Below are 26,715 nucleotides of genomic sequence, written 5' to 3' on the forward strand. Positions count from 1 at the left end.
CACTGCTCACAACAGGGAGGAGAAGTACATGCTCATTACAATTCTACTGTGAGAAGGGACAAGGTCTCCCAAGACGTGCATTTATTATGCACAACATAATACAAAACAAGACCCTGTCAAAGACAAATGATACAGGTAATGCAATTAGGTACTGTGGAATCAGATAAAAGATGTTTATTATCATGATGCTTTCATATAAAAAAAAAAAACACTCAAACAAAGAAAGGATGTAAAGTAAGTCCGTAATCCGAATCAGTCCGAGCGCATGATGAAAATATCTATATAAAAGTTGAGACCTCTGCCTACTTTTGTGAAAAATACACATTTACTCTAACAGAATTAATAAAAACAACCAGCTGAGCTATGTCTTCAACAATAATTTCTCCCACTTCAATAAATAATACTTCAGCAAATCTTTGGTGTGCTTACTCGAGATATATTAGTTCCAGAATAGGTGTCAGACAAATGGAGTAAAATAAACCATCCAGTCAAATACGTTGTTTAAGCTGAAGTTGATTAAGTTGGTCGTGACCAAAGAGAGGAAACCCTAATGGGGATAAGAATGGATTGCATTGCTCTGGCAACTCGTCAAAACCCCACTGATTTACATCGACTCTGAGCAGCGGCTGTGATTGAAGAGCCCAATCACCCTGAGCTTAACTAGAGACCTGCGCAAAGGCCAGCTGGACCTCATCCTCATTCTCCCCCTCTGAATATAACATTTTGGCAAATAATTCACAGACCAGCCAAGGCTAGTAAGCATCTGTAAATGTAAAACAGAAACACTGATCGAGGACGCCTGTTCAAATCAGAAACAACTTACGAATCACTCCAGTCTCATTCTTCAAGGACCAAGCTGGTGGTTTTTGCATGTTTTAAGCCCACTTACAAAAAATCTGGTATATTTTACTGCTGGCCATTTTCCAAAGAAAACTGTGGGCTTTTAGATTGATTAAGGCATTTTTCTACCTTCCAGGCAGCTTCCGGGTTTCACTCATTTGAGCATGATAAGAAAAATGCTTCAACATGGATGTTGATTCTTTTTATCTTTTTTTGTTGTTGTTCTTTCAGCTTTTCATCAAAAATTCAATTATTATGTAAAACCCCTACATTCATAACCATTTACTGCATGAGCCTATTGGCAATGTGCAACATTCACTGCAGCAAGACGATGAAGGCTCTCATCAGTTTAGAAATATATAATACTAAGGCTTAAAAACACAATAACATTTTCAGGGAATGAGGCTGTACTCAGAAACACACTAAAATCTGAAAAGAGAAAAACAGAGGGAAAATGACTCCCAATCTATACATATTTCATTATTTGTACTGAGGGTATATTGTTATGGATTGAGGGGGATAAAAGACACTGTGCTGATGAATTCCTGTAAAAACTATTCAAAGTGTAAGTCAGTGTGGTGTTCTTGTAAATGTGTAAGTGTGAGTGGGAGGAGCTCAGGAGCAGGTTGGCAACCAAATAAAGTGCTTAAGTCATTCATATGAGTAGCTGAGTCTATGCAACAGGATCCTCAGCCTGCTGCTAAATGAATAGAATCTCAGAGAGACTTTGTCCCGAATCAGACCCAAAATGTTCCATCTCCATTATTTTTAGCACTATGATGTTCCCCGCTCTGCATCCCTTCCCCGTTTCTCACAACATCCTCAAATCTTCGTCTCCTTCTTGATCCAGGCTCGTAGCTTGGTAAGCCTGGTGTAGACTCCGGGCTTGTAGCGACGAGCGCAGCCCTCACCCCAGCTCACAATGCCGACCTGAAACCACTTCCCACTCTCCTCGAAGCACACCAGGGGGCCTCCGGAGTCTCCCTGGTGAGCACGGTCGGGGAGAATGGTTATGAGATTGGGTTCGGATGTGAGAGCACGATAATTACACGGGTGTGAAAGCCCATCTGTATCGGCGCCTTCTCTTTTTTGTACCATCTCACCTGGCATGCGTCGACTCCTCCAGCCAGGAACCCGCTGCAGAGCATCCTGGAAGTGACTTGGCCTTCGGTGACCGTATTACATACAGTGTCATTGATGATTTTCACTTGTGCCTTCTGTAGAATCCGTGCCTTTTGACCTGCAATACGAGGACAAAGGGGTCAGCACTCTGCCAAGTGACCTCTGTGTTCTTCGCTAACATCAAAGGTGTTAATAGGCTGGATTAATGCTAGCTAATGAAGGTTTAAGAGGCTTCCCAGAGGAGCCTGACAACTGTGTTGATAGATGGATATGGAAGAAGGCTTAATTGAATAGAACAGATTAGAAAAAGATGAGAGAAAAGGTAGGCAGGATGAAGTGGAGGAGAAGTATGTCATGATGGGAGAGATAAAGAAATGGGAGGGACATTAAAGGAAGGGGAGAAGACTGGATGAAATGAGGAAGAGATGAAGGGAAGAAGGCAGACGGGGGTAAGATGAAGATGAAGGACAAAGAAGAGTAGGTCTCTGTGGGAAGGATGTGGGAGGAGCGGGATGTCTTAATTTCGAAGCGAGTTGGATATGCAAAAAGGAGAAACACAATGTAGAGTGTGTCACACACAATTGAAGAATACCAGTATAAATATTCAAAGTTGTAGTAATCATAATAATTAGCTACAGTGAAAAAAACACTAAGAGCGACTACACTTCTGCCCAGAATCTCCAATTCAAGCATAATACCTCCTTCTCGGAGCGCACCCCAGCCTGTGACCCAGCACGACATGCCTGCAGGGAAGACGTGGGAGGGAGCGGGTAGGCAGATGGGTCGGATGGTGTCGGTGAACTTCAGTGGCTCGCTGAGCTCCAGCAGTGCAATGTCATAGTCAAAGGTCATCCGGTTGTAATCCGGGTGGGAGATGATCCTCTTCAATGGGCGGCGCTGTACATCATCCTGCTTGTATTGGTCATGCATTCCACTGTAGGTTTGCCAGTTGGATGCAATATGGTTCCTGTGGTGGTGCAGCAGCATTATGGAGCAAAGGGTTTGGTTTATTTACATGCAAGAAGCAGCACGGGTGGTTACAATACCATGAGCATATGTGCAATCTAACACAAGACAGCACAGCCGGCCTGCAACATGTGCTGCGTTTATAATTCATGCATTTATCATTTTTGTTGTTGTTCTGTCAAGTTAGCAGCAACACAACTGCTCTGAATATAAAGTAAGTCGATGTAACACCAAAATTAGCAAACTCTCTAAGAGTCTGAACAAAAATTGAGCATTATACGCTTTATAAAATGTATTTATCCCAGCATTATAGCAGTGGAATCCATTCTATTTACATGATATTACAAATAATGATGTGCAAAAGTATGCAAAACAAATTACTTATACCCTATGATGAAGAAATATGTGAATAAATTTAAATACCAGCATTTTAGACAGCAAATATCAACAGTGACTGTGAATATGTGATAATGAACACATTCCCTGCTCAATCATAATAGAAGTGAATCAGGTTGAACAGAATGGTTAGTGCACCACCTACAGGGTACCGTGATGAATACCGCTCCATGCTCTCCTGTATAAGATGTACATAACCTGCACTACTACCACTGTCTTATTCTGAAGAGTATCATCAGGGGCAATGCTTCTGATTTGCATAAAAATACAGCTCCATTGTGCACAGTTTTTACTTTTTCAGCTGACTTCATGTGAATATTGCTTAATAAAGTCCAAAGTGGGGATGTGCTACATAGAAAATAACATTCTGTATGTATGAGTGCTACAGATCTGTGACTCACACTGGATCGTTTGTGACAAAGCAGTGAGCAGCCGAAAGGAGCCATGTGTCAGAGATGATCGAGGCACCGCAAACATGGCCATAGGTCAGGAAGTGCAGGCTGACCTGCCAGGGCCACTCCCCGAGCTCAGCGTTCTGTCCTCCCACAATGCGGTTCAGCTTGTAAGGCCTGGTGCCACAATCTGTAATTTAACAGTGAACATAATGGAGTGCAAAATCCTAGGTGAGACTGGCAACAGAATGATCAGAGAGAAAAATCAGAGAGTGAGATTAAGTCAACTTGAAGCTATCGTGACGCCGGCCTTGGCTGTGAATGTTATGACGACTCTTTGGAATCCTAATAAGGCACGCTGGCGTATTAACTGATCATAAAAAACAAAAAAAAGAAAAAAAAATACAGACACACCCCGAGGCTTAAATGCAGGAAAAAACAAAAACTTCAGATATGACAAGAGCTGCTTTCAAAGAAGAATGAAATAAATAAAGCAGTCAAGGCCTGAGGCTCTTTTCTAACAGACAGCCCAACGTGCAGCTCAACCCAGCTCTTATAATCTAGTTTGAATGGCAGTGACGAGATTAGGTCCACTTTCAGCAATTTTTAAAAAGCTGAATTTTGTACGAGACAAAGAGATTAAAACCTGTCTTACCGCAGCCGGTCTCGTCCGACTTATCGGCGCAGTCGTTGACGCGGTCGCATTCGGCGTTCACCTTGTTGACACATTCTTCGTTGGCGCACTTGAAGCTGTAGTCGGAGCAGATGCCCGTAGCTGCAGTGGGATGGAGACAGGTCCCAGAATGAAAACACGTTTTTAACCAGTAAAATACTGGGCAATCAGCGAGGCTTCAAAGTGAGGCTTGAATGCACAATGCAGAGTGATTGAGGAGCAGATTGCATTGATTGGGCGTATTGATTGGGGTTGAGGTCTAATATCCCTCTTTATTCACAGAAGTGAAAATCAAAAGGAAACGCAAGTGTGCCCTCTGTGTGTGTCTGTGAGTGAGTGAAAGGGAAATTGATAAAGAGTGAAGCAGAGAGTAGGAGGAAATGAAAGAAAGAGAGAAAAAACACAGTGCAATGAAAAATACTCAGAGTTAAGAATGAAGTCTTTAGAGCAACATCTTTGTTAAACCTACAGCAAGACTGAGCTGTGGATGAAGGTTAATTACTTAATGGTTTGTGTAACATTCTTAAAAATCACTCTGTTGGGGATTTTCGAGAGTGCCGGGAAGAGAATGAGCGTTGCCACTTACAGGTTTTACAAGTGGCCTCGTCGCTTCCGTCTACACAGTCCCTCTGACCGTCGCACACAACATCCTGGGGCATACAAAGCCCGTCCCCACAGCGCCACTCATTCTCCTCGCAACCTGGAGGCAGCCAAGCAAAGTGATGATGAAATTATAATAAAATAAAGACAAAGTTGAACAAGGAGACAATCCAATAAGCTTCTGAAGGACATTAGTGCTGCAGCCACAGGAGACACTAGCATCTGTCTCCATTCTTCTTGCATGTATCACAGCGTCTGAAGCCTCACCCAATTTGCTCCATCCAAACAAAACTCCATTACTGATAAAATAATGACCGTACACAGCCCAGGAGTTAGTGACCACTGCATTAGCGGTGATGTGACTTTAATGTTAGCGCAATCAGCATAGCATTAAATAGTGGTTTTGTATCCCCTGAAGAGCGCTTCAAGAGATGGGGATACTCACTGCATCGTGTCTCGTCGCTCCAGTCGCCGCAGTCGTTGACACTATCGCACTCCCAGAGTTTCGGTTTGCACAGACCATTTCCGCAAGCAAACTGGTCCTTTGCACACTCTGAAGCAACAGAAGTCAAATTAGACAATGAAACTCAAAAAGATGCACATATGAGGGATTTGAAAAAGTAACACAAGTCACTAGACATACTGTGTACCAGAGGGCCCTAAGATACAGTAATTACAGAGAGGTAAAAGTTGGGGCACTAAAGAAATAGTTTGACAGCTTGAGAAATATCCACTCGCTCTTGCAGAGAGTTAGGTGAGAGGATCAATACCTGGAAGATGGAAACAGCTACGTCGGTTCTGTCTGGATTCAGCCATACCTTCCTATCAATACCGCTACAGCTTAGTGTATGTTATATGTTTTTATAGTGCATTAAATGGTACAAAAAGTACAAAAAACTAATTGTAAAAAGACAAGTTCTGGTTAGAACTTGGTCATTAGCGCTGAGTATTTTTCTGGAATACAGTCGTATCACTGTGAAGACAAGACATACACTGTCCAATGAACCCACGGCTTGGGATCTTTACCCTCCAGATATCTTTGGACAGATGCAGGCTGGGTATTTCCCTCTGTTTCCATTTGTTTTGCTACACTAAGCTAATGGGCTGTTGGCTATTTTTAAAATTATTGATTAAACCCCTAAAAACTCATCTCTGTGCATCAAAGCTGCATATTTTCATGTTTTTTTCTCCACAAATATGCTTCAATACATTCATTGCAATGTGCTGATCTATTAAGTCTCTTGCTCCACTAGAGCTACAATGATTAGCCCAATGGTTAATCATCAACTATTTGGATAATTGATTAATCACTTTGAGCAACTTATTAAGGAACACAGGCAAACATTTTTTGATTCCAGCTTTCTGCAATTTAACATTTTCTCATTTATTTAATCCTCTGTGACAGTAAACTGAATATATTTGATTTTGTGGACAGGACAAGACATTTGGGGACGTCATCTTGGGCTTTGGGAAGCACTGATGGACATTTTAAACATCTTCTGACACAAATAATCGACAGTCCTATGCTCCAACCAACCCCACTGCTTCTTGCTGCAGCTCAAGCACACCAGCTCATCCACAACTCTGCTTAAACTGATTCTGAAGAAGAATAAGGATGCAGAAAGCCCCACTCAGCAAGCGAACACTATTGCTTCCTTTGGTTTCTAACGTTTGAGAGCTTGGCTGTCTGAATCTGTGTTTTAAAGATGGTCCTTGGTTCAAAATGGAATTACTCAGCCCTGGTGTCTACTGCTTATTTCACGATAATGTATCTTCAAGCATATAAAAAAAAAACACAGACACAGATACATGTCAGTGGTACCAATCTTCTCATCTAACTCTCTACAAGAAAGCAAGTAGGAGTATTTTGCAAAATGTCAAACTCTTCCTTTATGGAGATGAGAGAGTGGACATAGGGAAAAAAGGATAAGAAATCTGTTCTAGGATGAAAAGCCAGAAAAGTGTAGCTAGTCCATGAGGGAACTTACTGCACTTCATCTCATCGCTCATATCGCCGCAGTCGTTCCAACCATCACACTGCAGTTCTTTTCCGATGCAAATGCCAGAGTTGCAGGCAAACTTTGAGGGGCAAGCTGCGTACATAACACACAGAAGAGGGAGAGTGAACGGAGGGGAGAAAAAAAAGGACAGAGACGATGGTGACAAATTGAGCGAGAGGGAGTGACAGTGACAGTATGTTCACAACATCCGTCATGTTGCCAATGCTTGTCCCTGGCGATAGGAGCAATTATAAATCCATTTTGGTCAAACTGGGAGACGATATAAAGAGCAGAGGGTATTGAAAGTGGCATGCTCCTGACTGACAGTGGCAAATAAAATAGACCGAGTAAACAAGCTCTCTGGTGATTAGTCTAGCTCTTGAGTTTCACTGCAGCAGTTTCTAAGCTTCCATCACTAAACAGCTCCATTTGACTGTCAGTCAGTCACCATCCTCCAGTCGTTCAGACAACAGTTACTCCCCCATCTTGCTATATAATGGCAGGCTAAGAGTGTCACTGTCACACTGTAACATTTCATCCATCTTTCCAAGCATCGTGTAAATTTGGGTGAGAGACAAGACTTAACTCACGGTTTTTGGGATCGTAGGCGCTGAACTCTGCTCTGAAGCCCTTGTCAGTGTCAGACTCATCGGAGTGGAACATCACGTCTAGTGTATTGGTGGTACTGGTCACAGACAAAGTGGACATTTCTCCACAATACCTGAGAGACAAGACCAATGTTAAAAGCAAAGTTCAGTTTTATTTTTGTAGTTTCTAGCAGCTATGATGACAAAGCAATTAGGATTAGAGGATTAGGGAACCGGCTGCATCACAACAAGATAAAAAAGCATGAGCAGCCAGACAAGTTGCAAACACACCAACAGATTAGATCCTTTACAATATTTATATTTGAAGATAAAAAGTGAAAGTGAGAGCACCTTAAAAGTCAGTAATTGTTCAGGAAAATTGTGTACAGGAATAAGAATGATGAATGCAGCTGGTCAATGTTGAGAAGTTGGCATTTAAATTGTGATGGAGGTTTCAGGAGATGTTTTAGTCTCCTCTCGCAGGAAAATTTGGCCTGAGTGGCAACGTCTGGGGCTTAAAAATGAAGCCAATGCAGAGATGTGGAAAAATTGCACTTCCTCTAACAGCCACTTGAGGTTGACTACAAAAACGAATCAATCCCCATTGACCTCAATGTTAAAATGTCCAACATTACAGCAAGGATGAACATGTTTATAGAATGGTACAAAAGAACAGCTTTGCTCTCTACAGCTAATTTGATTGTTTTTGACAACTATGAATTATTATGTTACCTATCTGTTTAAATCGTATTAAGGCTTAAAGTTAGGCAGTTAAGGACATGGCCATTTTCCCCCGTTTTTCTTGCAGTAAGCACTAAAGCATCCCTTACCAAAGTGTATAGTGCTCCACATAGAATGCATACAATTAAGACATACTACTTTGTCATAATAATGCACCTTAAACTTTGACCCTTTTGCTCATATATCCGTCACAGCCTGCAGTGTGAAATCACCTGTTGTGCGCTTGTGGGTCAGAATGCAAGAAAAGCACGTTGGCTTGGATAATGTAAAATGAGATCAAATGTGGTTGGACATCCTGGTATTTTTTGCATACTGCACTGGACACACCAGGCATTTGGGGCAGGCCAAATCTTGAAACTACTAATAATAACAGTATACTCTATAGTATGGTATTATGGGTGTTGGAACAAACCCTGAGCTTCAGCACCTCTCCTCAGGACACGAATGGTTCGTCCATATTTACAGCTAACCTGAAGGTTTTTTCAAAGCCACTATGACTAGTTGTTTGATTTCTCATGTTTCTTACCCAGTCTGACTTCTTTTCAGTGTTTCAACATGCTGAAAACAATGATTTTATTTACTGATAACCGACTGAATGCCACAATTCTTTTTGAAAAAGAACCAAAAAGTACAAAACTGGAATTTTCCTTTAATGCATACAATCAGACAAGTAAACCAAACAAGAACATGTTGCTTCCAAACATGTCATGTCATGAAAATAAGTCTTACTTGGTTCCCATAATTTCCACATAATCTTTGTGACACACACGGACGTCCACCCCAGGCTCTTTCATGCGGAACGTGGTGAACTTCAGCCGCACCTTCATCCCAGCAGGGACCTATAGCACAGAAGAACAGGTGATGGGTTCCTAACAACCTTATTTGCCATGCATGTCACTCCTCCATCTACACACACAGACGCAAGCACACACCCACGACAACACGTCTATAGCACGTGAACGCAAGCTGCAACACATTAAAGCAGGCTGCGGGTCGCACGACATATACACACCAACAAACAAAAAGCAACACACAAAACACTGCAGCTCAGCTAGAGCTGCAGCAGCAACAGCAGTCTGACAGATGAAGATAGAAGAGGTACTGAACAGCTTGGCTTCTGTACTGCTGCCTCAGCATTCCTCTCATGGCAGGCTAAGGATGGCGGAGGAGGAGGAGGGTGGAGGGGTTCAGACAGAGGGAGGGGGGCCGGGCAGAGAAGTAGTGTTGCAAACCTTGATGGTCCACTTGCAGTCCACAGCAGGAGGATAGAAGCTGGGGTGAAGCGGGGAGGTGAGGACTCCGCTGTTGTTAGAGAGGACTTCACCGCACTTTTTAACTGCAACAAACAGGTCGCATGTTCACATTGTTGCATACATGTTATATATTGTAATTTGTAATGGATTTAACCCTCTGAACCTCAAGCAGTTTCATGGGTGTAGTAACTTTTTTCCCGGTGTGTGCTCATGGTCACTGCAATGAAAAAGTCCTGCACCTCTATGGAAACAGCACAACCATAGCCAGAAGTAAAGAGAACTTAAAAATGTCCTCTGTACATTGTGACAGTTGGAATGCCATAAATCATAAAAACATATAGTTGAATTTCTTTATTTATATTACAAAATAAGAAACTAAAAAAATCTAATCAACATGTGTCCCCACGTGTTACTAATACTGGAAAAATGGTGACTAGATTTTATAGATATTTCACTACATAAATGTTATATTTGTTTCTCTGCTCTGTGTAAGCACCTCTTGCAATTTTTGTCACGTGCTGGTCAGTCGCAAATGAGTCACTAATGGCTTCTCAGATGTACTGATGAGTGCATAAGTTTTGTTTTTTTCACAGAATCTTGTTAGTGCAAAAGATTTATTTTTAAAATAAGACCGGAGAATGAGATATCCAAATTTTAAGTCAAGATTCGGTTAATTTTCCTCGCGAATTGCATGCCACACATGATTAGTGCAAGGACTGTTTTCACAGTTTCTGGTTCTGAAAAAAGGTGTCATTTCAGCTATTAAAAAAAAAAAAAAAAAAAAAAAAAAAGATGTGTCTTTCAAACCCGCTGATGGGCTTTGGAGTACAGAGGGTTAAATATAAAGCCTAAACCATATTAAACAAATCAAAATGAACAGTAGATATAATACAGAATGTAGCTGTAGATGAATGAAGCAGTGTCAAATGGCATTAAATTACCGTTCATCAGAGGGATGGCTTTATACTCTGCCACAAAGCCGGGATGGCTGACATCAGTGTCAGTAATAAAGTTAATCAGCATGATGTTGCCGGATGACACCACCTCCAGGGGGTTGGAGGGAGGCCTCTTACCACACTGACTATGAGAGAACAGTGATCAGTCAAGCATGGTGGTAAACACACCAGGTACAACTGTGGAATCAGAGAAGGGTGTTTATAACAAACTGTAGCAAACACAACCGTGAAGCATTCGCTGAATACCTGATGCATTTCCTGAATCCTCCCTAAGTATCTGCAGCACTTAGAGAACTCAAATACAGCTGTAATTCTTTTTTTAGTCACAAGCACTAAAACACCAATACAGCAAACAAATGTAAAAAGGTTCAAGAGAAAAATAATTTTGAAAGAAATCAATATATAAGCAGTGAGAAGCAGAGAAAGAGATAAATAAGGAGAGATGGGCCAGCACTAGACAGAAATTGCTTAGGCGGAGTTTCAAAGTCAAACATTAGGTACATTAGCAAAAAGTTTCAGCACTGCTGGCGGCAGAGCCATGGAGGTGTGAATGACGCTGCAAGAGCAGCAATACATCTACCTCCAGTAGAATAATGTCATTATAGAGTATTATATTATGGCTCTCATAAACCCCATGTCACCTTGGATAAAGCTGATCGCTCAATAGCATTATAAAAATTTTATGCATCGCTTGGTAACGCATATTTGTTTGGCAATGGTTTCTGAGTTTGAAACTGCCTGCAGCTACAACTGATGTTGCATTCAGGAGCCTGTAGTTATAGAATCATGCCCATCCCCCATTGACAAAGTGCAATTACACACAGTGGTGTAGCAGGATTCAGGGTGGCACCTTTAACAGATTTGAAAAGAGAGGTCTTTTTGAGCCAACTCAATCTCACAGAGGTCTCAAAAGCTGACAATAAATGGGACGCGTAGCGCTAAAGGCTTTAGAAAGAAAGAAAAAAGAGAAAAAAGAAAAGAGACAGAACGTTGTAAACACAAACCCAGTGAATGGAACGAAATGGAACATGTTCCACCCACATCAAAACAGCTTTTATTCCTACATCTCTCTGCAACATTTCAGTCAAATACAAAGTGATTCCTAGTGGTTGTCTTCTGGGAATCACGCAGAACTGTATTTCCCCTCTCTCTGATCTTCAAGGCGAAATAAATGAGACAAATGTTGGTTGAGGCCTATCAAACAATCCCCGCTATCAAGTTTTAGGGCAAAATGAGAATGTGATTTGTGTCACAATTTGATGCAGTGTAGCAAAATGAATCAATTTAATAAATGAAATTACTCTCGCGGGCATCAGCGCAATGAAAGCTGCACGGCATGCAGCTGGTAAATATTATAATGGCGAAATCTGATCCATCCATCAGCATTTTACTTAAACAGAGCTTCATTATTACCACGCTGACATGTGTCCCAAACCCTCGGGATGTTCGCAGCCCTACTTACTGCGTGATGGCCTGGGAGTCATCTGGGCTCAAGGAGTCAAAGATGGAGACAAAGTCGTCGGAGCAGTCATCCTCGATGTGGAAAGAATGGAACTTGACAGATATGGCGTTGTTCTCCGAGGCCCTGATTTGCCACTGACACCGAGACTTGCAAGGGTAGGCTACAGGGTACCCCGGAGACGTCAAGTTCTGCCCATTTTCAGTTGCTTCCAGTCGGAAGAAACACTCCTCTGGGAATGGTAACATTGATTATATCGTACAGTGTGCATATGGAACTAGGAAACAGTACATTATATCCGACAAATTGAAATGTCATCAACACATGACATATTAACATATTAATTATCCAAAGCAAAGGCATTACGTTACAAATGAGCACATCTACAACACACTGTAATCATGATCTTTTATGCTCTTCTTGTGCAAAGATGTATTCATGTAAGGACAGCACAGCTACTATGGTAATGTAATGTAATAGAGTCTAATCATCTCAAGGTTGTAAATCACCAGACAGTGTCAAAGGAAACCGGCAGGCATAGAGAGTGACTTGTACTGGCCTGATTCGGGGTTCTCAATCTCTGACTAGAGCAGGACATGTACAGTACCGGCCAGGCCAGCCATTCGTTACAGACTGGCAGGAGGGTGACCATCTAGCCAGCTGGAAAATTACAACTGCGAGTGATTGAAATGGGACATGCTGTACTCACTGGCTCTGGGGTTCCTGGCCATGCGAGGATCTGTGACTGGAGACAGAGAGGGGTGGGGTGACAGAGAAACAGGAGGAAAGGTAAGAATGGGTCACCAAAGTTGTGAGGCTGATAGAATTTGATGCATGAGCCTAAAATATTTGGGTTGCACATTTTCTGTTCCATTTCCCTGCGGTTAAGGGAACTGGTGATGGTGTGTAGCTCTTTCTGCTCCATCTCACCTTGCCCTACAGCAGCAAGCCATACATCTCTGTCTAACTATCTGGGACAGAAACATCAAATCATACCCACAGAAATCATTTTAAAGAGGACCAAAACCACTGAGTCACAGGGCCAGTGCTTGGCTGGTGGCCAGGATGTGGACAAATGCGATGTGAATGCTGAGAAGACAGAAGGAAGAAAAATGGCTGTCTCAAGCCAGGCCAGGGCCCAGTTAATATCATTAGGAGATCCAAACAGCATAAAATGTGCAATCTCAGATGCAGCACAAGCTGAGAGGTCTGGCTTATCTGTCATCATCTTATCAGCACAAGTCAGAGCGAGCCCCTATAATACAAGTAGAAAGCAAAGAGAATACCAATGCTGATAGGAGATGACAATGACCTTATTCGGTTGTGTATTCGCATGGCTTTATCTTTGTTGATTGCTGAATGTCATATTCTGGAGACAGCTGCAGCAAACACACACTTGTGCCCATCTTTTGGCCTCTTTAGTGCCCCGACCCACCTGGCCTCGGTGGTACCTACGTGTGGCGGTGACGTCGGTGATCTTGACATCGCTGCGACTCGCTGTGCGACGCTTCTCTTGAAAGCCCACCTCCAGAGCCTCCAGCACCCGCTCCTCTGAGAACTCTGGTACGATCTCCTGGTCGCTGGCTGGAATATCAAACTGGGACCAGTAATAAGCTTTCACGCCCTCGCTGGTGCAGGGAGAGGTGAGAAAAGCATGGAGAACATGGAGAGGCGAAGAGAAACCAGTCACTAACAAGCTTTAATGTTCAAGACCAAGCAAAATTTAGCGGGACGTGTGATTTGGATTATTAAGGAAAAGTCAAACTGACTCAGCTTTAACCATGAAATACTGTCAGTGCTGCCATTGAGGAATAGCCGCATGGTCTGTTCACATACAATGTAATACAAAAGGGTGTATTATGAAGCAAGTTCAACAAGGCAATGCTTTTTATGGGTTAGCTGTTAGCAAAACCTAAAACCCCCAATCAGAGTGGCACAGTGGTGGTGATCAAGTTTATTTGTAAACCAGGTTTTCTTCACTGGGTGCTGCAGCACTTTCATACTAGGAATTTGACAGATTATTTGATTTTTCTTCTTCACATAATGGGCCGACGTGCTGTCTACCTCAGTCAAGAGAAACAGGCCATTATAATGGACAGCAAAGAACTATACCTGAATTTATTTTGGTATTCTGCTATTTTTAACTACGATTTTTAAATTGTGAATCATTAAGTTTATTTAAGATTGAAAAATCTGTGTGGGCTGCACAGTGGCGTAGTGGTTAGCACTTTCGCCTTACAGCGAGAAGATAAAATTGTTAATATTATTTCTAACAAGACAGCCGCACCATTGAACTCCTAAACTTTAAGTATTTTAGGTCTGACACCGTCTCATAATGGAGGATATGTGGAAATCCCTATAATTTTTGTCCAAATCAAAGTGAAACTAAGGTGATTGATTGATATCTTCTGTGTTAAATACCAACAGACTGATCAATGTTCTAATCCATGTTGTATTAGCTGAAATGCCAGCAGGGTAAAAATGAACTTGGCTGCAAATCAGGACCAAGCACAGAAACTTTTTTATGCATTATGAACTAAATGCATGCAATTAGTGTTGCAGTGTGATTCATACAGTTGGCCTCCTGTAATTTGATGGTTTCATTTAGTAGGATTACTAATGTAACAGGCTTGCAAATATAATGTAATCCTTTAATGGAGAATCCGTTTCACTCAGAGAAAATATAGTTAGGATGGCATTTTGTGAAATGGTGGTGCTTCTTACAGTTGATTCAAATGTGAAATTCTGACCCAAACTTCTTCCAGGGCAGGGTAGCTGTGCAGTATCAGTTACTATGGTGATCAAGCAGGTTGAAAACTCTGACTATGGGCTCAAAATACCTCACTTACTCATTAATCTTGCTTCGTAGTACAACCCTTCTGCAATAAGGCGTGAGCTGTTGTGATTTACTTCAACTGTTGACTCATTTTTCACAACAGTGCAATAAGACACACATATCTGGGTGTGGTCACAAGTCCCATATGAGTTTGTTATGCAAGGAAATTCAACAAACCTCAAATAACTCTTAAGAGATCGGTGCAACGTTTGGTGTCAAGTTTTTTTTTAAGTTACATCAAGCATGCAAAGGAATTAAAGCTGTGAAGCTCAAGACGTCAACGGTACCTGAATGCAGTGACCACAGATGTAGTGTAGTATTGTTCGAGGAGCGAATCTCTCTTGTAGTTTTCCTTCAGCTGTGTGGAGAAAACGTATTTTTTACCGAACAGAGCGTGTACGAGGTTTTCTGTTTGTGTGCCTACAGACAACGTATAAATTAGCATGTTAACATAAAAACCGCCTTCCGTGAAAGCGCGATCCTCAATTAACTGTCTTGCCCTCAGCTGCAGTGAGCTGCGGACTGCACGGCGGAAATGAAAAAAAGGCTGCAGTCACACTTTGTGGTCTTAAACGCAGGAACCCGCCATATGTTAAACTCACAGTGTGTTAACCAACTTCAGAGGAAAACTGTGAGGGATACAGCACACAGACTGTGAGTCCTGACTGAGTCTCCCCCCAAGGTAACATCAAAACAGAACGCAGAAGACGACAGAGTTTCATTTGCACAGTTGGTGATAAAAGCTGCTATTGAGATTTTACAGAACAATGTGGCTGATTATCATAAGATAAAACATCAAGACCCGATTAAAAATGACCCTTTTCAAGGTTTGAACCAGCAAATATAAAACCCATCCAGGAGAAACAACAAAGGAGTACAATTTTTCAGGCTTCCACAGACAGGTGATGCTAGACTGTAGAAGTTAATTCCTTAAGCATGACACTTTTACCTCCGAGGCATTGTTTACTTGAAGCCGTACTCCACAAGTCGCACCTGTCTTGTAAAAGGTAACCTATATCTGCAATTATTCTTTAAAAGCTGCTTTTTTGTTACATGCAAGTGCCAGCCTTGTACACCACAAAGCTTTCCCCCTAATTGTCTAGTCATCTAATATTCCCACCACCACTTCCACTCTAATTCTCACCTCACACCCTCACTTATGTAGCTTTTCACTGAGAAAGTGTGTGCTTGATGGGTTTGAGCGAAGGCTTTTTTGTTATCAACATGCTCCTAAGTGGTGCTACAAACATCTCCACTGCCTCCAATAATAGGAGATGCTGTTGAGGGAATTACTAAGGGAATGCGACAGCGTTTTATTCCACCCACGCTAAATGTGCCTTCAGCATTTACCATGCACTGGAAAGGAAACATTTAAAAAGCATTTCCATAGCGGCAAAACAGCATTTGGAGCTAATCCTTAACAAGAGAGGAGTGTAATACTGTGTGTAAAATAGTTAACACTAACAATGAATGTGACTGAGAGAGGGAGAGACAAAAATAGGAAAAACATCTTTGGGGCGTCACACTCACAGCTCCCTGCAGTTTTCCCGCCAAATCCTGGAACTGTTTGCTGTTGGTGTCCTCCAGTTTCTGGTCGTACGACACGTCAGCCAGCTTCATATGGCCGCTGAAGACACATCTTGTAGGGATAAGATGCTGACTAATAGTGGCTTCTGAATCAGCATCTTTAACTAGGAGAGAGGCAGATGAGAGTTAAGTGTTTGATCAGCAAAATGCTATTAGATGGCTGCCTTGCGATGAAAGAGGAAACTTTTCAACGGGCCTTGAAGGACGCTCTGGAGTTGTACAGTGCAGTCTCACACTGAGAAGACAGTTTGCTTCTGAGAGCAATTAAAACGGCCAGTTGAATCAAGATGGTGTTTATCAAGACTTCAGAGGCCTTTTTATCCGTGTGTGTGTGTGTGTAAATGACAAGAAAGGCTGTGCCATGGACTCGGTGACATTTTTCTCTTTTGCATTATTAAAGGAGAACGTCGGAGCTGTCAAATAGGCTAACACTAATGGGAAATTACAAAGTCCAAACAAGCCACTCTTACACTCTCATATCAAAGAGCTGAGCCTTCACAGTGAGTGTAAATGATGCACGTTTGAGTTTATGCCTGTCTTGGCAGCAAGTGATGCTAGCATTCCAAATATGTGAAGCTTTAATGTATGCACAGAAATGTCCAGAGAATGTCCAACATGTGCTAACCATCTTCATGCCTAATTTACCCAACATTTAAAAGCGTAGTCCTGTATATTCAACGTCAAGCCTGGATGATTTAAATGGAAAGATTTCACTACGTACAGATAAAAAACCAAATGAGAAACGCTGCAACAGCTGCGAGGATGAGAAGCGCCAGAAGAACACCGATCAGGATGCCGGTCTTCCGCTTTGATGTCTTCTCTGTGCTGGTTTGGAAGTCCATCCGCTCATGATGGCCATTTCTATCCTGGGGCAGGAAAAAAGCAAAAAAAGAGAGTCACCAAAGATAAAGCAAGTACATCCTGATCTGGATGCAGAAACATGGACAATGTGAACTGCAGGGAATTCTTTAGTTTAACTCCAAACTTGAAACTGATTCCCAAAAGATTCTTGAGGAAGTGTGTCACTGACAGTATATTTCAACAGAGGAAATCAAATTTTGTGCATATGTAATGGCAATGTAACAGTTTCATCCTCATTCAGTGTAAATAAACATTGCAAGGTAGTAAACTGGAAACGAAGGATTGTTGGGTTTTGTTGTATTTGTACTTGTGGTCTGTGCAAAGACAAAATTCAATCTAATCTACCTATTCTAATCTAATTTAATCTAATACAATCTAATCAAAACATATATAATAAATGTGTTTTTTTGAAAGGTAGTCACAAGTAGTGCTACTATTATATCATTCACCAGTTATACTAGTATTCCAATAATCTCTCTGAATATTTTTTTTTATAAAGAAAAACGTCTAAATCCTCTGATTTGAGCTCCTTAAATGTAAATATTATCCGATTTCTTTAATCCTCTATGATATGAATGATGAATATCTTTGGCTTGTGGACACAATAAGATCCTTTTCATCCTGTTTTTCCTGCTTTAAAAAAAAATGAACATTTGTCACCATTTTTTGATCTTTTTGAGGTCAAACAACTAACTGATTAACATAGTAAACAATCAACAGATTAATCAACAATGAAAATTAGTTGCAGTCCAAGTCAGAAGTCATTATTTTACCTATAATCAGATGAAATCCCAAATAAGTATTTGTATAAAATTATAGAATGTGGAACTGCCTATAAAGAATATCAGGGAAACAACTGCACTAATCAGACACAACAGAAATGATAAATACATCACTGTCCCTTTGTCAGCATCTAAACTTGCTAAAACTTTGATCGGAAAACATCTCTGACCTGCTGCACTATGACACAATTAGCTGGGCCACACTCCATGTATACACGCTGTCTGTGCGTTTCAGAAACTGAACGATAACGAAGCGCTAACCTTGTAGGGAACACAGGCATTGTGCTCTAGGCTGTGTGTGTCCGTCAATACTGCGCGTGTGTGTTCGTGTTGTTGAGCTCTCTCAAGTGGGTGGACTGAGAGAAAGGTTTGCGGCCGCTTAGTAATCAACACACAATGAATTCAGTGCCGGCAGCCCATGAGCGAAGAAGCCTGAGTGCCATTAGGGATGGAGAATCACTTTGGTATTAAATCAATTTGTCAGATGTGCTGCCCCTTAAGATGGGGGCTCAATTACATGAGTCTAGATGATAACTCATGGCAATTAAGGCCTATTCTTGCCCAGCTCGGGCTTCCACACATGCTTTCTAATTGGAATCTGTAACAGCAATCATGGGCCCGAATGAGGGGAATCATTAGATATGGGGTCAGCAAGTGCTCCGGGGTCTCTTTCTATCAGTCACCCTGATCACAGCCTAATAAAACCATTACATACTTTTCATATTACATTCTTCACTAGTAGAAAGAAATATTATCCCATTTTTAAAAAAAAAAAAAACAAAAAACGCTGTGTAGCATTTTTTAAAACACCAGCTAAATGAGCAATGCCTTCATTAAATGGGTAGTGATCCGTCAATCAACAGAAAAAGCCCCAGCACGCTGACACAAACTAAACAGAAGTGTTAATGTTTGACAAGAAAAACAATCGGGACTGCAACTTTGCTGTTAAATATAAAAAAAGTGAGGGATTTTGAAGTCTGTTGCAACGGAGTATTTCTACACAGTCGAACCAGTCTGTCAAGTAACAAGTTGTGCAGTGTGAGGTGTGGTCAGAAAAAAAAAAAAGAAAAAAAAAAAGAACCACTCGCCCACAAGCAGTGAGCTGTTACAGTGTTACTTCAACACATCAAATATCAACTGTTTCTTATACTTTGAGGTGCTGGCACCTAATTATTTCTATTTTAACTGACTTATCTGATGACTGTACTCACTAATATAAACAGTAAAGGAGCAGTTTAAACTTACTATTTTCAACATTTCCTTAACTCATCTAGTCTGAAGTGGTCACAACATTTGCTTGAACTGATCAGCATCACAGCCACAGAGGAAAAACACTGAGTGAAACTGGTTTATGACTCAGTTCTGTCAGTCCCCAAACTGTACATGATGTATGCACACAAATTAACTTTTTTTTTCTTCCCCACTGGCCCAAACCCGATCTCCACCCTGAGGCTTAAACTCTAAACCCTGGAAGAAGGAGCCGACATTTCAGGTGTAGTATGTGAGCGTATGAGGGCTGGAGATAGTAGAAAAAAAAGCAGGAATGGTACACACAGCACATGTTGCTTGGGAACAACGCATCGCCATTGTAAACAAAGTGACATGACAGGTTTTCTACATTTTCTGAAGCTACTATGAGTCAAGAAAGCCATGAACTTCTGTAAATCCTATGCAGAGATTTGACTGAAAATGCAAACAACTCTGCAAACATGCAATAAATAACCACAATTGTGAGTAAGCAGATGCTGTCCCTTATAACATACATGCTTCATCTGTGTAACACAAGCACATTTAAACATCACAAATTTCACTACAAACTAGGCGTCGACCCATATGGTGTCTTGATGGACGATGCAAAATTTTACTTTCTATTCATACTAAATGCTGTACAAAATGTTAGTAATCAACGACATCGATGACCAATATTTAGATTAAATATACATTTGTAGCAAAAAATGGAAACCTTGGTGTGAAAATTTAAAATAATAAACAGAAAACTTAACAGAAATGCCTTTGTTTATTTATGTTTTACACATGCTTGTTTAAAAGAGAGCTTCTATCCTGCGATTCTGATTGGCTATTACTTGGCGGCATGTCACCAATCAGATGAGCAGGACATTGCTTGAGACCACAGTGGCTGCAGCTGAGACAATGCTGCACACTTTTAGACTGGCGTATTTCATCAGAAATTGATTGCATAAAAATACCAATATTTGGAAAATATCACATCTGACGATAACGAACCATGGGCAGGTCCCTTAGAAAAATCTGCAGATACACAGATGCCGAAAAGTAGTGCATAATAGCATCGAAAAGTCCAAGAGTTGACAGTGGGACAAATACCAAGTTTCATGCACTTAACAGGAATGTAGCTCAAAGTCTGTGAGTCCATGCTTGCAGAGATTAGAATCATAACTTTATCTTCTACAGTGTTTCCACCTCAGTTGGTGTGGAGGCTGCAGAATCCAGAGTACCTCCTACAACAAACTTAGCCTCCCTCTGATTCCAATTTTCACCTTTTGTTTTTGAAAATCTTTAGTGAAATGCCACCATACCTCACTTACCTAATGTGCCAAATGTGAACCGTGATTCTGACTGAAGCAGGTGACAGTTTTTCCACAGCCAAACGGGTAAACTTTTAGGGTAAACTCATATATGTTATGCTAACTGTAGTGACAATGATCATGGGGCAAAGCTCTCTAATTTCACAGCAGGAAAAGCACAGGTGTAAATAATCAAACGACGGCTAAATGAATTCCATTTAGCTGCTTCAGTTTCAGGATCCTGCTGGTTAATGTGCCTGCTGACTCACAGTCACAGCTTACAAGGACACTTGCGTAAAACAAAGCCATCACTAATGCTATTAGTAACACCGCTACTTTTTCAACTGTGTCAAATCAAGATGTCTGGAGTTTAAAAAAAAAGAAGAAAGAAAATAAGGCCTGTGGGGTTCTACATTTCACACACTTATTATTTTCTTATCTCGGCCAATCAGCCTGTCCGATCATGCTTTATTTTAGAACAGCAGCAACAGCACTATTGATCCTTTAATCCTCCTTCTTTACTGGCTGTGAGCAGCAAGTAAGCAAGATGCGATTGTTTTTTCAGACTTGTTTATTTGGTCGCTCAGGTGTAGCTCAATAATCTATAGTGTACCTATTTTTTATCCATTTAAAACGTGGATATAAGCAATTGACGCAACAGTTGCAGTATTGAAAGTCCAAGTTCTGAGCTAAGTTGTTGCATTTAACTTAGTCCTACAATGATTATTGTGGTAGTTCATATTGCTGCACCTGCTTGTGTAGTTTGTCAGCATATTTTGAACACCTTCTGCAGGAGAAGGAACATCCACAATCATGCAGTGTCACAGTTTCTTTAGGGCTCAAGTACGGTTCAGCTCCTCCCATATAGCTTTGCACTGCTATAACCCTGCTGCATTCACAGCGGACAGTTTAAAAAAATGCTCAAAATCAAAGTAGCAAAAGCACTGACATTCATTCTATGCATTTATCTTCCTCGTCCAACTCTGGAGGACGTATTACACACAATTAAGATTTATTGTGTTGCCATAGTAACAGCTAAAGTAGCCTCAAGCTGCTACGTCCACTTCACAATTTACGCAGCTTCCTGTGGAGTCACAAAAGGCTTTTTTTAAATTTACACATATACCATTGTATTCGTCCAAGACCTGCAAACAGACGTTGTAAAATTGATAGCATTCCAATTTATGAAGCTCTCATATGCCTCCGTGCTGCGACCAAAAGGGCCAATCAAATACAAACAGCCCATCAGTGCAATTCAGGCTTCAGCAGTGTCATAACTATCGGTGAACAAACTCCTACACACATCTCTGACCCGACAGTAACCCCAAGCAGATATTTAGCAGTTGGCCTATTACTGTGTGCTGCAGGCCCTCCCAGGGGACGGCATATGAGGAAGAGTGGCCTTGTGGCATATGTGGAAAGTGGAACTAGGTACCAGGCTGGGAGTAAATAAGTCAACAAATCATCCCCGTACAGCATCTGCTGGAAAATGATTGAAGGAATTGTAATACTTAAGGTTGTGCCCACTGGCATACTTTGTACCTAAAGATTCAGACAAGCCAAAGAGGGCTCATAAAGTGAATATAAAATCTATATAAAACTGAATATAACTGTTCAACATTGTTCAAGATTAAATCCGCTTTGTCGAATGTTAATTGGAACGTAACATTAATGGAGCCCAGTGTTTCATTTAGTAATGTCAGAACATTACCACCACAGCGATGATAAAATGGGAAATTAAACATTATAATCTAGATAACAAAGGCCTAAGGGCATAGAAGTAGCCCTTTAATTATGGCCAAGTAACCAAATATGAACAAAAATGATGCTGCAACCACTTCTAGCACTGCAGGCAAAACTAAGACCAACAGGGACGGACGCGGAACAAATCCCAAAAATTACCCCCTGCCACCTCTGCTGGAAAACAATTATAGAGGAAACACTGGGAGTCAATAATAAGAGGCTTTAGCAGCGACTTCACTCTTGTTGCTCTGTATCAACGTGACTGCTTTTGAAATGTGGGCCGAAACACAAAAAGAAAAGCAGCGTGGCCTTGCCTGAAGAATTATTTACTGACTCCTCTGCTGAGTCACCACATAAACAGAGAACACACTGACTACATTAATCACAGAATTCCCATTTGATCCAGTATCTAAGACTGACCTCATTGTCTGAGAGTCTGAGCAATCAAGTATTTATGAAGGAAGAAACGTCAATTTACCAAATAGTTTCACTCAGGCCACTTATGTAATATTTAAGACAAGTGTCTGTCTCAGCTTTAAGATTACAAAAGTCAATGTGTGGCAGGACACTGTTGATCAGTAGGGATTTCTATCAAGATTTATTGCTTTTGGGGAATCATATGGTGTCGTTTTTGATGAGTTTTGTGTGTTTTTTTTTTTTTTAGCAAATTAAAAGTAAAATTATATAATATATCCATCTACATCCTCTTCTGTCCTAGAGCTTGTATATCTGTTGGTATTTTTTTACAGAAACATGCAATAAAGCAATTCAACAAATATAAATAGTGATTAACGGTGATGAAGTGAGTGAAGGCAAGAGAGAAAACTGGACTTGACTTGCTCGAGTTACTGTGTAGTTAAAAATTAGCTGCAAGGACAGACATGCAAATCACAATTTCACGCTGTCGCCTCTCAATATTAGACACATATCATTGGTCTTTCACAATTTGAAACAATGCAATTAGCAAATTTAGGATATATGACATTTGACTCATAAATAATAAGACTATAATTACAGTTCATTTAATTCAGGCAGACTCAACCTATCTGGGGTTGTTTTGTTCGCTCTATAGCTCCCCAGTGTGAACGTAAACTACATGAATGCTGTGGTTCAACTGCCAAAAGCCGCACTTTGTGTATTTTGCAGCACGTCTGACCCAGTGTTTTAACTGTGTCACTGGTTTACCAAATTCCATCCTCCTTGCGTGACAGAAGTCACACTTTTGATGGCATCTCATGTAGCAATGATTTGTCACATTTTAAATCCATTAAACAGTAATTATTCAACTTTCAAAAATTAGATCGCAGCCTCAAATCACAAAATCCGTCAGAAAAATCGCAATCCGATATTTTCCCCAAATCGTTCAGCCCCATTTCAAGCACAAAACAATGCATGAACGTGTCAGAAGGTTTGCAGAAGCCTCAGTAATTCATACAGACCTTGTATTTTGCAAGGATAAATGGCACAACACTGAGCTATGACAACAATAAAGCAATATATACGCCTGTATCTACAGCATCACACAAATACTGAATGCATTCATGCAGATGTAAGCTGGTCAATAAGTTTGCTATCTATATCAACTTCTCATTAAACTACTATACTGCAACATTTCACACTGATGTGCAGCTTATCATCGTGAAATCTCATCCACCTTTCTAAAGAACAACCTGAAAAAAGGCGCCCATGCTATGTTATCTTGCTAAATCTCCACAGAAGCAGGAGAACATGTAAGAACACACTCTGCAGTTCACTTGTGGTAAATACAGTACAATAAAGGCATCCATGAACTGGGAGACTTCAGCAGAGATATTCTGATGATGAGCTGCAGGCTATTTTAAGTCGTTATTAATGTCATTCTGAAAGAAAACCCGCTTCGCTCTACCTGAACCCTGATACCCACACTCTTAGTAGTACATTTATTGGTACACAACATTGGGCATTTGCTCAGGAGCCAACACTGTTTTCATGAAGCTGTCAAATAAAGGTTGTAGGGCCGGTGGATTTGAGCAGCGCTGACCGAAGCCTTGTAACCATTAATGAATCCCTTTGCAGAGAGAAGTTCACCTTTGGCTGTCTGTCACTTTTTTCTTTTTTTTTCCTGTTCCTCCCACATCTTCCACTGATGTTCCAGAGAGTTTCAAACAAGACAGAATTACAGTATGAAATAACAAGAGCTGTATGGATATTTACATAATGCATGCATGTTCCAGGAGAAGCTGACCTGTAGGTTAGGCAAAAACAGGCTTTTGGCAATTTTCACATCCTATAATCACTTCACATACGAGCCTGGCTAAATGTTACACTATAAAAAGCCCTAAATGCCTGAGACAATTAAATATTGCTTTCATCCAAGCAGTGCGAATGTGATGCAGGCCAGCGGCTCTGCTACTGATGCTGCACCACACCTCTGTGCCGGAGTACAATGGAAATAATACACAGCCGCAGATCTTAAATAAACAGCTTCTTAGATACACAAATGATTCTAAGAAAGAGTTTGAATGTGGACGAGTCAAGTCAGGCTAAACAGTTGTGCAGTTTGAGACTCTTTGCAGTTCATTGCAGATTTACCATTAAATTGATTTGCTTTTTTTTCATTAATTGGATCCAATATTCCTCTGTCTATCTGTAGACATCATTTTGTTGTTGCAAACAAAGTCTCACTTACAGCTTAATTTGATAAGTTACTTTTCATGAGCACCAGTCTACCAACACTGAAGGATACATGTTGGAAATATGGAAAAGTAAAATAAACAAAGGCATCGCAACAAAATTTGGTGTTGCCATTTGTCTAATTTTAAATTTTGACACCTGGAATTTTTACTGCAAATGTACATCAGTTAGTCTCCTTGACAACTAGTAATCATCTTTGGCCCACAAAAAAATACCCCAACAGTTTTGCACAAAACCAGTTTTGCACTACCAGCTGCTAATACTGACACTGCATGTCTGACTGAGGCTCTCTAGGCCTAAATCTGTCTTCCTGCAGGGGAAACACACATCACTTCTTCTTAGTGGAGTGTCTAACTGGATATAAATCACAGATTACAAAACAAATACTTCACACTGCCCAAAGAATCATTCTCTGCATAAGAAGAAGTCTCCTAAAAGGTAAACATTAGTGGTAAATAAGCAAATCGCATCTATAGGGATCAGCAGACTATCAGTGTGACCAAGTGTCTGATTAAATAATTAGCATTTTTTTATATTACTGGCACTGTTTTTTCTTTAGACAAATTTTTAAACACTGAAATGCTGCTTTAATTTTGATGCAGCCTCTGTGGTTTGGAGCAGTGACCCACCCACAGCACTGTCTGACTGGTTACACATCATGAGTAACAGCCGAGTGACACTGGAGAGGAAATGTTGACAAGTTGTCTTTCAGTTAAACATGTAAACGAGACATAAACAAGGGTTTGTGGAGTTCTAAATTTTCACAAACTGCCAAGACCACAAATGTATATTGGTTCCAAATATCAGCAAGAAAAACCCACATCAGTAAACCCCAAACATCTAAGTATGAAGATGCCCCTTTCAACTCATTGCACTGAAAGAAATAACTGTTTTTAAAGAATAATATAAAAAATATATATATGTACAGAAACGAAGCACAATGTGCTAAGTGAGAGTGCTTGATTTGTTTAGCCGCATTTCCAATGTGCTCTTTATTCCAATAATCATTCCATTTTCAAGATTGGAACTAAGGGTCACTTCCTTGACTCATGCTGAAATCAAACATTTTAAACTTGCAAATTTTTATTAAATCTGTCTTTGTCTCAGTGAAAAACACCAAAGAACCACTTTTGAACACTCGAGAGGCGCTGCAGTTTAATCATTCATTCAGAGGGTGAAACTCCTTCAGTTGCTGAGGCCCAGAGACAAACTGATCACAATAAGCTAAACAGAAACCCTATAAAATGCCAAATGTGGTGCTGTGAGGAGAAATGTGCTTGTGTAAAACTAATCCTCCCATGAACCCAGAAAAAAACAGCAGTCAGCAGCAGATTTAGGCCCAAAGCACACGTTGGTAACACAGTTAAACTGTGCGTCTTTGCGCAACTAAAAGCCGCCAGTGATACCAACTAGAACAATCTAGGATTAAGTGAGTTGTTGTGTCAGATGTCATCAAACTTACGACGTATTCATATCTGGCCGAATGCATCTTCAACCAGGATCCAACTGAATCCACCCGTATCCAAAACGCGCTTTTGGTTTGTGGTTTCTTACTTTGTTCCTTTTATCCAAGTGCGCAGCAAAATCCTGAAGTTGTTCAGCAGAAAATAATAAATGTGTTGAAGTTTAATCACAGTAACAGGGACGTCTTCCTGTATCGGGCTGAGAACGCTAAACACCTGAAACCGACCTTTTCCTCACACAC

At 40.8% G+C, this 26,715-nt stretch overlaps 1 protein-coding gene across 1 annotated transcript; it reads right to left on the bottom strand.

The window, feature by feature from the left end:
- Nucleotides 1-149: 149 nt before the first annotated feature.
- st14 (ST14 transmembrane serine protease matriptase) lies at nucleotides 150-26,715 on the bottom strand. The gene is made up of 19 exons (XM_023283153.3): nucleotides 26,473-26,715; nucleotides 17,130-17,274; nucleotides 16,352-16,512; nucleotides 15,109-15,179; nucleotides 13,441-13,613; nucleotides 12,695-12,730; nucleotides 11,989-12,217; nucleotides 10,512-10,651; nucleotides 9,550-9,653; nucleotides 9,047-9,156; nucleotides 7,580-7,710; nucleotides 6,978-7,082; nucleotides 5,435-5,542; nucleotides 4,976-5,089; nucleotides 4,372-4,491; nucleotides 3,726-3,906; nucleotides 2,661-2,929; nucleotides 1,944-2,080; nucleotides 150-1,824 (listed from the first exon to the last, which is right to left on the bottom strand). The coding sequence occupies exons 1-19, from the start codon at nucleotides 26,497-26,499 to the stop codon at nucleotides 1,663-1,665; spliced, it is 2,523 nt and encodes an 840-aa protein (XP_023138921.2). The 5' UTR covers nucleotides 26,500-26,715; the 3' UTR covers nucleotides 150-1,662.

Source organism: Amphiprion ocellaris, chromosome 9 (assembly GCF_022539595.1).
Source record: "Amphiprion ocellaris isolate individual 3 ecotype Okinawa chromosome 9, ASM2253959v1, whole genome shotgun sequence".
NCBI classification, from domain to species: Eukaryota; Metazoa; Chordata; class Actinopteri; family Pomacentridae; genus Amphiprion; species Amphiprion ocellaris.